The 14,091-nt window shown below is 40.6% G+C and overlaps 1 protein-coding gene across 2 annotated transcripts in view; it reads left to right on the forward strand.

Annotated features, from left to right (window-relative positions):
• The window catches only part of LOC127628830 (ubiquitin-like modifier-activating enzyme 1), a 48,186-nt gene that overhangs the window by 29,549 nt on the left and 4,546 nt on the right, over positions 1-14,091 (forward strand). For both annotated transcript variants that reach the window (XM_052105745.1, XM_052105744.1), the window contains exons 13-18: positions 4,305-4,385; positions 4,699-4,851; positions 5,104-5,269; positions 7,183-7,379; positions 8,515-8,579; positions 8,670-8,865. In XM_052105745.1, the coding sequence (XP_051961705.1) occupies positions 4,305-4,385; positions 4,699-4,851; positions 5,104-5,269; positions 7,183-7,379; positions 8,515-8,579; positions 8,670-8,865 (858 nt within the window). The remainder of the gene's footprint in view (positions 1-4,304; positions 4,386-4,698; positions 4,852-5,103; positions 5,270-7,182; positions 7,380-8,514; positions 8,580-8,669; positions 8,866-14,091) is intronic.

The raw sequence follows: 14,091 nt of genomic DNA on the forward strand, positions 1-14,091 counted from the left end.
TAAATATTTTAAGGGGCCACATAGGGCTTTAAGTAGTGCATGGGGGGACCACATTGTATTACTTTTGAGATACAATGTTCTGCATTGGTTTGGTTTTTGTAACTTTTAAGCCCAGAAATAGTTGTGTACTCTATTTTCTGAAGTGTATCTGTGACTAGTGAGACTATTCTGCAAAGTATTGTATAGCTCAACAAAGGTAGATTCTTTTTTTAATAAAAGCTAAATGTATACATTTATTTTACCATCTCTACTTCCCTATTAATTTATAATTCAATTTGACAATCTCTACATCAGGGATCTGTTTGAATAAAAAAAAGAAATTTATAGAACTTTCCAGGTTTGTTGCAAAGCAGGCGTTTACTTGTTTTTTTTTTCTAAAACTTTACCCGTTTATATGCTAAAAGTGTCATGATGCTGGTCTCCTCGATGGTTTCGCATGTCAATGATTACCCCTCCGTGTGTCAATGATGCCGAGATCTACTTCTATATTTAATCACAGAGAAGGTTTACTTGCAAAGTAGCACCAAACATCACAAGCAGCCTCAAGAATGGACACTGAGTAGCAGTTTAACACTTTTCCTAGAGCAGAATATTGCACTACAGATCGTTAAGTGGAAAGCCAGATAGAAATAGCGTACTCGCCTGCTTGGTTGCCAGATTGCACAAAATAAGTATAACGTTAGGCAGAATATTTCCCGAACACCCTGGACATTACCCCAGGACAGGCTATCAGACCGTAGATCAGTGCACAAACCATATTAGCGGCATTGACGTATACGACTGCGACCCTCCAGGTATCTCAAATTCCTCCACTTGACTGAGTCACACTGCTATGTTGGCAGCTGTGTGGCTCACCTCCAACGCTTTTGTTTCCAGTGTCTTTTTCACTCAACCGAAAACTCTTTGGAAAAATAATGTAATCCAAATGATCTCCGATCATCTCGTAAGGTACTGTGAGTTTTGGAAAAGTTTTTTGTTTCAATAAAATGGTTGTATTTTTAAAGCAAAATCAATAAAGCAAAAATATTCACCGACCTTGGGGGTTAACCATATAATAGAATGTCATGATATTTTAAATGCGATTTATCATTTAAAATATTTTTTACATATCGCCCAGCCCAAAAGGGAAGTAAAATTTTTCATGAACAGTTGTAAAATGAAGTAGTTCTATGTAGACCCACACAAACACGTTTACTCCATTCCATAATGCAACATGTTACCTATTTGGTTTTGAGTAGTCTATGGCAATACAAAATTTTGTATTGAAAAACTTTTTTGAAAATAATAAATTATTAATTTGTGGTATGGCTCTTTCAAAATATGCATCAACCAAAATTTGTAAAAATTGGCTCTTTAGTGGGGAAAAAGGTTCCCAGCCCATGCTATAGACCTATTTCTCATGTCTGAGGCAAGTGTACACTGAGTTTCGGTTCATTTTCACGACACACTCCAGACAGAAGTTCACGGAGATGGCAGAAAGTGCGTCGTGTGTGTGTGTGTGTGTGTGTGTATGTATGTATGTTTACAAAACCACAACGTTTTGCTGTTAGTGTACACAAATAAAACTAAACCCTTTTATAGTTTAGAGATATTTTGTACTCTTATCGGTGTGACCAAAATGACAGTGTCTTTCTGGGGAAAAAGTCAGGTGATCTCGCTGGCGCCTCCAGTGACCACATAGGATTGACTTACGTTATCAATATAAAAAACAACTCAAACAGGAGCGATTCGAATATAGAATTTTGGGGGCATTTCTGACCGTGCACAACATTATTTTGAGCCAACGCCTGATTAGCTTGCTTGTTGTTAACCTGTTGGTTAACAGATTAATGGAGTGCTAATGCCTAAGTTCTGCTGGTTCTGTGTAGGTATTTTTATAGTGGTTTAATTTCAAAGCAGTGGCAAACAATGTCAAAGTTCAGGGCAAACACTATCCTTAACTGGCTGTCACATATTAAGGCTGGTCAGGTAGACTTCGATGTTGTGTGGAGGCTGTGACAGAATGTCGGGGAGGGGCAGGAGCTCGTGTTGTCTCACAGAATTGCAACTTAAATGCAACTTAAATTGGGCACACGTTTACTTGTGAATTGATGCCAAGGGCCAAATTTAAATATAAACTAAAATAAGAAATTACGTGCAAAAAGGGCACTTCTCTAGTGAAAGACGCCGGGTGCTTGAGCACCACTGGGGTCTATCTGTGCACGTGACCGCCTGCCTGAGTTTTTGCAACAGTTGGAGGTGGCACGAAATTTGACTGAGGCGACCGCCTCAATTCTATATGCAGGAAAAACCCTGATGTAAGCATTGTTTTAAGTAATTTTTCAAGACAAGTAATCAGTCTGGAATAAATAAATCTATCAAAAAGATAATAGGAATGAATAGAAACAAGTTAAAAACAACAGAACAAGTAATACAAATTAAGAAACTGCATTACCCTACCAATTATCGAAGTAAACGTTCAGAATGAAATAAAAAGAAAATGTGACAACTACTGGGGCCGGTTGCATAAAACTGTTTTAGACTAGTCTTACTAGTTAGGTGTCTAATATGTTGGTCTTAATTTTTTCAGTCAGTTGCATAAAAACTTCGATCAGTCTAATTAAAGACCAAAATGTAAGACAGCACACCTCAGGCTAACTTTTGTTTACATTCCATTTTGCCATTGAAAATAGAGTTGAGACTTGGTTGAAGACTTTGACTTCAAAAATGGTAACAAAATGTTGTGTTTTTAATTATTTGGGTTAAATCACTAAATGTGTTCATTTAAAATAAATTTTGAAGCACTGTAGTCCTCTAATAAGCAAATATTCTCAGCGAATAAAACATTTATTGAGCGTCCACTGTCGGCCATTTTTTTAAGCTGCTCAGTGTCTTATTTTTCCCACAATGCAATGCAAATTAGACTGTCTTACTAAAGACAACTGTGAGCTTGTTTTATGCAACAGGCTTTCTATGGCGTCTTTAGCTAGTCAAACTAATTGTTAGATTCAGTCTTAAGTTAATGGCTATGTTTATGCAACCGGCCCCTGGTCTTCATGTTTGATTTATAATCCAATAATACTTTTTAAAGCTACTGAAGTTATCCAGCCAAGAGCAGTGAGTGGTGGTGGTGTGTTGTTGTTGTTGTTGTTTAATAAATAGCTTGTTAATGACATACTATGCATCGGCAGGTCTATTATTTTACATTTATTCTTCTAGGCATTTTGATAAAAATCTGCTTTTTGTCCCACTGTTTTAAGTTCACTTTAGACATAACTGTCTGTTTACATTAAAGGGGTCATGAAATGAATTGGCCTCAGCGGCTCCTTTAAACGTCCGCTGTTATGATTGGTCAACATCGTGCAGCCCCTCAAATACAGCCATATTTGAAACTCAGTCGGAAGTGAATGAACATGCTCCTCCACATTATAAAATGTCAGGGTTTATACTCAACACGCATCCAACACATTGCATCAGAATATATTAAACCGTTTATATCAAGCACATCAGCCTCATAAACTATCAAGCAATCATGACATTTGAAATATTCATGAATTAAACGGTTTACTTTTGGTTTTTTCGATTTGGATTCAATAGTATTTTTTAACTGCCCATCATTCAATAACAGTTGAAAAGCTTGAATCGCATTTTAACTGGTTCACAAGCAACCCCCACTGATATGAGCTGAAAAAAACCCACATACATAGTCCAAAGCATGATGAACAAGATGCACCCACAGGCGCACTGAGCCGCACATCGCCAGAAACACGTCAAAAATGTCTAAGACGTCAATCTAGTGCATGATGACATACACCAACAATTAAAAATACTACAGATGTGCACTGAATGACACAAAATAAGGGTCTCCTTTTCTGAGCTGTAACTTGACACTGCTTCTTTTTAAAGCGGTGCGAGTTTCTTTACTATGGTGAAAGACGTCTGTCTAGTGCATGTTTATATACAAAAATAATTAAAAATAGTCCAGATGGGTCCCCTTTGGTGTTCAGGAATTGCTGGTCACACTAGGACTGTCCTGCTCTCCTGAGACTAAGTGAGCTTCAGTTGGCGTGCAGTCATACTGGTTGTGGAGCGTGTAAATGCAAAGAGAAATGTCTTGTGACAACACAAATGCAAAGATTTAAAAATGAGTTTTAAATCATCTGTCAGTTAAACGGCATGCGGCTACAGAAGCAAAAAAAAAATTATATATAAATGCATTCAGACGCAGCCGTAGTTGAACTAATATGAAACTTTGCAGCATACTCCAAAGGATATTGTTTGATTGAAAGACAAATGTATTAATTGGTCTTTTTATATTTTTACAGAAAAATTGTCGATATGATGGCCAGGTTGCTATCTTTGGGTCCAAGCTTCAAGAGCTGTTAGCCAAACAGCGGTATTTTCTGGTGAGTATCTGGCCGTTTATCAAACTGGGAGGTTATTGCTCCATGACAATTATGCTATTGCACCACAGTTGCATTTCCCTAAAGCTATATTGAGCCAGTAGAACAAAATAGCTTTAAATCACAATTATCTGATAGGCAGTTGTCAGAGTTTATTTCCCCAAGTTAACTTGTTAACTGTGCTCCAGTGTCACTAACGGAAGCTGTCTGGTCCTGTTTTTAGACACGCCACTTGGATATTCCACAAACTAGTGGCAGACTGGCCAGTTTAGTATCTGTAGAAATTCAATTTTGATGACTACTTTCTTGAATTCAGGTTGGTGCTGGAGCCATTGGCTGTGAGCTGCTGAAAAATTTTGCCATGATGGGCCTGGCCTGCGGTACTGGGGAAGTCATAGTCACTGACATGGACACCATAGAAAAGTCAAACCTCAATCGACAGTTCCTTTTCAGGCCATGGGATGTCACGGTAAGTGTGATTTGACACCATTTCAGACTGTAAAAGGAGAACATTTGAATTTTCAGAGAGAGAAATGTTTTTTTTTTTTTCATTATATATATATGTTAGTCATAATGTTAGTTTATTCCAGACAGTGAAAGTGAAGACAGTAATACAGGTTTGGAATGACATGAGGGGGAGAAAAGGATGACTGAATTTTTTTGGGTGAACCATCCCTTCAATTATAAGAATTGTCTCAGTCTGATGTTCTTTGTTGAGCAGAAGATGAAGAGTGAGACCGCCGCTGCAGCCGTGAAACAGATGAACCCATCGATCCGCATCACAGGCCATCAAAACCGCGTAGGGCCTGACACAGAGAAGGTCTATGATGATGACTTCTTTGAGACCCTAGACGGAGTGGCAAATGCTCTTGATAATGTAGATGCCCGTAAGTAAGATTCTTTGAGAGCACCACCATTGAAATTTTTAGTCAAACTACACAAATACAGCACTGAACTTTTGACTGTTAAAGAGCAAGATGAATGTTTCAAATTAAAATTGCACCCTTCCAACCAGAGCAACACTGTTAAACTCAGTTTTTCAACTGAGACATTTAATCGTAGAAAACATTCCCTGTCTTAGGTCAGTTAGGATCACTCATTTATTTTAAGAATGTGAAACGTCAGAAATAATGGTAGAGAGAATAATTTATTTCAGCTTTTATATCTTTCATCACATTCCCAGTGGGTCAGAATTGTGCATACACTTTGTTAGTATTTAGTAGCATTGCCTTTAAATTGTTTAACTTGTGTCAAACTTTTTGGGTAGCCTTCCACAATCTTCTTGCAATAAGTTGCTGGAGTTTTTGCACATTCCTCCAGGCAGAACTGGTGTAACGGAGTTAGGTTTGTAGGCCTCCTTGCTCGCTCTTGTTTTCAGTTCTGTCCACAAATTTCCTGTCGGATTGAGGCTTTGTGATGGCCACTCCAATACCTTGACTTTGTTGTCCTTAAGCCATTTTGCCACAACTTTTGAGGTATGCTTGGGGTCATTGTCCATTTGGAAGACCCATTTGTGACAGCTTTAACTTACTGATGGCTTGATGTTGCTTCAACATATTCACATAATTTTCCTTCCTCATGATGCCATCTATTGTGTGAAGTGCACCCCCTCCTGCAGCAAAGCACCCCCACAACATGATGCTGCCACCCCCATGCTTCACGGTTGGGATTGTGTTCTTCGGCTTGTAAGCCTCACCCTTTTTCCTCCAAACATAACAATGGTCATTATGGCCAATCGGTTCAAACTTAGTTTTCATTACCAAAAAGATATTTGTCCCCATGTGCACTTGCAAACTGTCGTCTGGCTTTTTATGGCAGTTTTGGAGCAGTGGCGGCTTCCTTGCTTTGCAGCCTTTCAGGTTATGTCAATATAGGACTCGTTTTACTGTGGATATAGATACTTGTTTACCTGTTTCCTCCAGCATCTTCACAAGGTCATTAGCTGTTGTTCTGGGATCTGCACTTTTCACACCAAACTATCTAAATTTCTAGGAGACAGAATGAGTCTCCTTCCTGAGTGGTATGATGGCTGCATGGTACCGTAGTGTTTATACTTGCGTACCTTTGTTGGTACAAATGAACGTGGTAACTTCAGGCATTTGGAAATTGTTCCCAAGAATGAACCAGACTTGTGGAGGTCCACAATTCTTTCTGAGTTCTTGGCTGATTTCTTTTGATTTTCCCATGATATCAAGCAAAGAGGCACTGAGTTTAAAAGTAGGCCTTAAAATACATTCACAGTTACACCTCCAAATCAGTACACCTATCAGAAGATAATTGTCTGAAGATTTACATAATTTTCAGGAATGTTCCAAGCTGCTTTTAAGGCGCAGTTAGCTTGGTATATGTAAACTTCTGACCCACTGGAATTGTGATGTAATCAATTAAAAGTGAAACAATCTGTCTGTAAACTATTGTTGGAAAAATGACTTATGTCATGTACGAAGTCGATGTCCTAAATTACTTGCCAAAACTGTAGTTTGCATTAAATCTGTGGAGTGGTTACATTTATTTTAATGACTTCAACCTAAGTGTATGTAAAGTTCTGAATTCAACTGTATATAGCTTCCTATGTACTGTAAGCCTTCTATGTATTAGTAAATGCTGTAAAAAGTTGTTTTTCTTAATGTTCAGTGGTTTAGTTAGAAGTGTAATTCCAGATACTTGAGGCAACGTATGTTTACACAATTTAATGAGTTGTGCATTAGTTGTTTGACTCTTCAAAAGGCAGAGGTAAATATATCAGTCAAATAGCTGCTTATGAGATAAATGTCTCAGGAGGTAAGCTTTCCTTTTCCAGGCATGTATATGGACCGGAGGTGTGTGTACTACCGTAAGCCATTGCTGGAGTCTGGTACTCTAGGCACCAAGGGGAATGTGCAGGTGGTCATCCCTTTCATCACGGAGTCTTACAGCTCCAGCCAGGACCCACCAGAGAAATCTATTCCAATCTGCACACTCAAAAACTTCCCGAATGCAATTGAGCACACTCTTCAGGTAACAACCATTTGTCTAATGTACCTCTGTTCTCTTGAATCATAACTAGGAGTATTAACTGAGCCTTAAAGGGACTGTTCACTCTAAATTAAAATGGTAATTTACTGACCCTCATGTAATTTGAAACCTGTATGAGATGTTAGGCAAAATATTAGCCTTAGTCACCATTCACTTTCATTGTATGGAAAGGTGACTGAGGCCTGTTCGCACTTAAGTCATTTATTAACAAGTCAGTTTGTTCCGAACAAGCTTTTGTACAGTAACAATGCATTCCTAGAACGCTATGCACATCGGGTCTGACAAATCGTCTGTCGTTTATTTTATTTGTATTTTATTTTTATTTTTTTAACTGTGAAATCTGACCAGTGAGAATCATTTTATCAGTCACTGCAGTTGCTCAATCTAGCGTTTTGGTGGTGCTCATCAACTGGCAAACACCCGAATACTTGAAGATGATGAACGCCTCTGAAAAGTATATAATTAAAAATAAGTAGTTGCAGTTTATGAACCCTATGTACTGCACACATAAACCTGTTCTGTTTTTGAGAGTCTTATGGTGTTTTGTCTTAATATACATTAATATGTACATTGCTGTGCCTGTTATATTATCATGGCATTCAAAAATAGCAGTGAGGTTCAGCAGTTCGTTTGCACTGAGCTTAAATAGAATCCCAGAAATAGACACCACATGCTGTACTGTAGACAAACGAATTGCAGTACTACTCTGCTATTTGTATTGTAAGGATAATTTAACAAAAGTATTGCAATAATTTTAATAAAGATGAGAGCCAGGGTATTGCTTTATTTTAATATTCTGCATTCTGCAAAATGCATCAACACCATGGAAAGAACATAATGAAACAGTTATACCAAATTGGGTAAATAAATGCTTTAACAGCATTCATTATATTAATTGCTAGAGGTGCGGACAGGAGACTGGTATAACAACAGCACCACAAGAGTGCCACCTACTGTACTGGAGTGAAATGGTTTTGGTTAAAAAAAAATGAAGGTGAATAAATGACAATGTTAATATTTTGAGTGAAACATTCCTTCACATACTTTCATCCAGCACTTTCCGCTGACCAAACTTGTCCACTTGGAGTTTAATGTTTTTCCACCACCTCTTTAACAGTGGGCTCGTGATGAATTTGAAGGACTTTTCAAACAGCCAGCTGAAAACGCCTTGCAGTATCTGACGTAAGTACCTGTCACCTGTAAACCAGCCCCAGATTTTTTTCACCACCAGTGTCTATTGTTTTAAAAGGTGATGTTCTCATCCCATGTTAGAGATCAAAAGTTCATGGAGCGTACTCTAAAGCTGCCTGGTGCTCAGCCTTTAGAGGTGCTTGAAGCAGTTTACAAGAGTCTGGTGACAGATTTTCCTCGCAGCTGGGAGGACTGTGTTGCATGGGCCCGCAACCACTGGCAATGCCAATATAACAACAACATCCGTCAGCTACTGCACAACTTCCCCCCAGACCAGGTAAGGCCTGTCTGTACTGATCATTAAATCAGCTGTCAGTGGAATATTTTTACATAACCTCAAACTTAAAGGATAGTTCACTCCCAAAATTGTCAATTACTTGCCCTTGTGTTGTTTCAAACTCATGATGTCCTTTCTTCCATGGAACACAATAGGAAATGTCCGACATTTAATATCGATTAATACTTATGCGTCGAACCTACGATGCCACGAGCCAATGTAGTAGTTGGCATTTATGGTTCTGCGTTGGTGTGTGCATGCGTGCATTGATCTGCGAGGACGCAGCCAAGTGCTAATATTAGTACACAGAGAAAATCAGAATGAGCTTTATTGCAAAGTATGCTTTCACATACAATGTATTTTTCTGGGTAACAGAAGCTTCCAGTGCACAAACAATACAAGACAGAGAAAAAAAAATGTAATTTCTGAAATATTATACATTTTGTTTTTAAACAAATGCAATGGAATTTGTGGATTCAAAAGTATATTTATTCAATGATTGCATTAAGAAACGTACTGTATGCTTGCTTTTGCGTTGCTTAAATTGTACATTTTTGGCATACATTTGATGCTCTTTGCTGAAAAAAAAAAAAAAAAATCTAATTAAGAACTACTTTCTTGACCAACCTACAAAATGGGTGCAGTTTTACAAATGGCAAATAAGTTTACAGGCTGGACTTTTAACTGGTGCTTTCTAATTTGAGTTGTGCTGTTCAAATACAAAACGCTGTGATTGAGAGAATCCACCTGGATGTTATCTGGTATATTTAAGTAAGTATCATTATTAAAAGTAAAATCATGTGAATTTTAGAAATACTATGAAAAATATTAATAAAAAGGGTGAAATCAGTGCTGTGATAAGGTGACCAGAAATGTCTTAAGGATAATTAATTTTAAAGATACACAGACATCAAGACTCTGCATACAAAAATCATCAACAAACTCCATTTTCAGATTCATGCCATTTCAGATAATGCATTATGGGTGTTCACATAGCACACAACTCAACAATGGCTACCAGCATGCATTGTGGCATGAATCTAAAAATGAGTTTGTCGATTGTCACCATTGAGTTTTGTATGCGGAGTGTTGATATCTAATTGTGTCTAACAGTCTAATTGTGCAAAAGTATTATTTTTTTTTTTTTTTTTCAAAAAATACGTAGACGCAAAATATGCGCGTCAATTCGTTCCGACCCAAAACAAAGATGGCGGCGCCGGAGCGTAGTAGCAACACGAGTGGCTCCTCAGACTATCAGAAGTGCAAGGCGGCATGCACTCGTTCCTCTAAAGTATGGGAATTCTTTAATTTAAAAGGAAACAATTCCGTGATATGTCGTCTTTGCAAAATGGAGATGGCATTCCGTTCTAGCACCACGGCAATGCACCAGCATCTGAAGAGGCGCCACCCGGGAGCAGCTACACTTGACAGAGCACCGTAAGTTGTTTTTTTTTTTTTCAACTCCCCACTTTGCACTCGATGTTGGAGTAGGCTATAATACGTTGTCGACACCTAAAGTTTTCGCTTATGGCTATTAATAATGCGCTTATAGCTATGAATGTCGTGAAAAATAAATTGAGGACACTGACAACGCGCTGACAGACAGGACCAAGCAGGTAACATTTAATAGTCTGAACTTTCAAATTTGGTCATTCAAAGAAAATTAAACCATAAATAGGCCTACTATTTTGTGGCTCTTTAATGTGTCGTGACAGATTGCCTCAGTTAAAGCTGCTCGTGAACCGATCATCTTTTCCTTGGTTAATTTATAGCATCAAATAGGCTAAACATGAATGTAGCCTACATCAGAAGGACTGTTGTTTTAACCGCGGAAAGACGTCAGTACAGTAGCCTACAATCCATTATTCAAATTCAAGTCCACCGACGTTAATCTTCTCTCTCCTGACTACTTTGTCGGACAAAAATGGCTTATGATTGATTGATCAGATCGCCAGTCAATCAAACTCCCGGCAATTTGTTTTTTTTTAACATTTTATACACCCCCACCCCCGATGAAACCAGTATTACCGGTGTTGTCACAAGTCGATTAATTGAATCGAAATCGAATCAGACTGAAAAAAATAAATCGCTAGATTAATCGTTTAAAAAATAATCGTTTATCCTATCCCTAAAGATAGATTTAATTTTGTGGTGTTTGCTGATTTGTTCTTGTTTTCCTCTTTTCTTCAGTAGACTCTGCTTGTTAACATCAGGTGTCATCGCTAATGATCAATCATCACTCAGTTTAACCTAACCCTAACCAATATAAACACCAGGAGTGTACATTTAACATTGGGGACAATTGCTGTGTATGTATGTGGGCGTGGTCAAGCGACTTCTGTGGAGAGTGAGGTCTGGAGAGGAAGAGATTGGCACCGGTGGGAAATCACATCTAACAGCTGTTTTGTGTTGCATTGAGAGCTGAAAGAGGTTAAAAGGGCAGTCCAGACCACCTGAAGGCAGAGAGATAGACTGACCTGAGTGTATCTGTGTTTTTTCTACAAAAAATGTGTGTTTATACACTGAAAAGTAGTGTAAATAAAAATAAACTTGCATGGATTGTTTATCTGGATCCCACTTCCTCCTCCCTATCTGAACAAGTGACTTATCACATTTTTGGTGGAAGAAAACGCCATCATGGAGTCCTCGCCGTTGGCCGAAGTATTGAAGCCCCTCGCCAGCATCCACCAAGCCCAACATCAGTCTCTGCTTGAGCTGTATCTGGAACAGCAGCGGCGGTTCCTGGTACTCTTACAGGCTCAAGCAGAGGACCAGCAGATGCTACGGAGCTCGGTTCACCAATATGCGACTTCGGGACCCACTTACGGCCGCACCACACGTCACACTGATGAAGAGGCATTCCTTGAGCTCTTCAAGCAAATGGCGGGAGCATGGAACTGGCCCAGCACTCAGTGGGAGGCCCAAATCGTGGCCCAAAAATTACCTGCATCAAACCTCCTGGTGTACGAAGATCTGAAGAAAGCCATCCTGCAAAGGTTTGGCTGAAGCCCATAGCAACACTTCCACTTTGCGAGCTCGGCTGTCTGTTCGCATTTACTTAGCAGCTCCGTGACACCTGCCATAGGTGGCTGCTAGCTGAAGATTGCAATGCCGAGGAGATACTCGATTTGGTGGTACTGGAGCAGTTCATTGTCCAGGTACCGAATGGGATGGCGGAGTGGGTCCAGTGCCACCGACCGGCGTTTCTGGATGGGGCGGTCCAGCTGGCTAAGGTCCACATTGGGGCGTATTCAGGGGCTGGTGAGTCTTTCTCTCTCTCTCTGTCCTGCCTCCCCTTCTGCTTCCCCCTCATCCTGTTCCTATTCCCTGGAAACCGGGAATTCTGACCCCAGAACCTGGTCCCTAGGGCCGCAAAACCTGCCGGTCTTCCCTAACCCTATCTGCTCTACCCCACAGGCTGGTGAATCCGCTGCCGTGGGCGTGAAGTCTGGGCCAGTCTGCTTGAGGTGCGGGGAACCTGGGCATTTCCAGGTCCCCCGTGGTGGATGATTCGTTGGCAGTCTACACCAGCTCAACGTCAGGAGGACGTAAGGGCGGGGGAAGTCTCTGCTTCCCCAGCCCTTAGAGGATTCCCTGGAGGGGATTTCCCTCTGGAGCAGATGTGAGATGAGACCCTTAGGCATGCCTTTGACCAAGTGAAAGTGAGTGGTCTACCCCTCCAGCTAGACATTGCACTTGAATATCTGTATTTTTCAGTAATTGAGGATCAGTTGACTCAAGTGACGCAGGACACTCAAAGGATACAACCAAATTGTTAATACAGCGGAGCCATCTGGAAATGTTATTCCAGATGGCTCATAATCCTATAGTGAGTCACTTAGTGCAGGGAAAGACCCATTCATCTCATGGCCAGTTTCTATTGGCCGGGCATACGTGGGGATGTTTGCAGGTGTTGTGCAGCATGCCGTGAATGTCAGCTGGTGAATCCGCCGGCCACCCCAAGAGCGCAATTGCATCCACTTCAAAAGATTTGATATGGACCTCGTCAGGCCATTAGAAAGGACGGCACTTGGGCATCGCTTTGTGTTGGTTCTGGTGGACTATGCAATGCGATATCTGGAATCAGTGCCTCTGCTCAACAATTCTGAGCAAATTGTTGCTGAGTCACTCTTCAGAATCATCTCCCGTTAGTGGGGATTCTGAATGAAATCCTCACTGATCAGGGCACAGCGTTTGTGTCATACACTACACAAACTGTACAAATTATTGGGGATCGTATTGATTCGATTCAAATCTCATAGAGCACCATATCGGAACAACCCCAGGGTTGGTGGTACATGGTCGTCCCTACCGATTTGGTTTTGGAAGAATTAAAGGACATGCTGTATATGGGGGTATTAGAAGAATCCCCAGTCAAGTGGTTTTTATTGTCGTTTCAACCATATACAGTTAGTAAAGTACACAGCGAAACGAGAAACAGTTTCTGCTCTGAAGGCAGAGTCTCTGGTCCTCAGCAGCGCGAGCACCTCCGCAGTCATCCACGGCTTCTGGTTGGAGCGTGTGGTGATGGTCTTGGAGAAAGTGACATCAATGCACTTGCTGATGTAGCTGGTCACTGATGCCGTGTGTTCCAAGTTGGTAGAGTCTTCATATGTTGCAGCCTCCCTGAACATTTGCCAGTCAGTACACTCAAAACAGTCTTGAAGAGCAGAGATGGCTCCTGCTGGCCAGGTTTTCACCTTCTTCTGAAGCGGTTTTGTGTGTCTATGCTGGAATTAGCATAACAGAGATGTGGTCTGAGTAGCTGAGGTGGGGGTGGGGCTCCGCTCAGCACGCCCCTGGGATGTTTGTGTACACTAGATCAAGCGCGTTCGCCCCTCTCGTTGCAAAGTCCACATTCTGATGGAATTTAGGGAGCACTGTCTTGAGATTCGCATGGTTGAAATCTCCGGCGACAATAAACGGTCTGTCAGGGAGAGCGTTCTGCAGTTCGCTCATAGCCCCTAACAGTGACTGGGCCAGCCCGGTGGTTTTGGTCCCTGAGAGCGACGGTCCGGTTCTGTGTGGATCGTAAAGTCAATGCAGTGTCTAAATTTGATGCGTATCCAATTGTCGGATTGAGCAACTCGATCGGTTAGGTGCGCATCTCGCTTTATTCGACACTAGATTTAAAAAAGGGATATTAGCAGATCTCCTTAACTCCCATGTCCTGTGAAAAGACTGCATTTTCCACCGTCCGGATTGCACCACGTTTCTGTTCGGTTT

Source organism: Xyrauchen texanus, chromosome 35 (genome assembly GCF_025860055.1).
Source record: "Xyrauchen texanus isolate HMW12.3.18 chromosome 35, RBS_HiC_50CHRs, whole genome shotgun sequence".
Taxonomy (NCBI): domain Eukaryota; kingdom Metazoa; phylum Chordata; class Actinopteri; order Cypriniformes; family Catostomidae; genus Xyrauchen; species Xyrauchen texanus.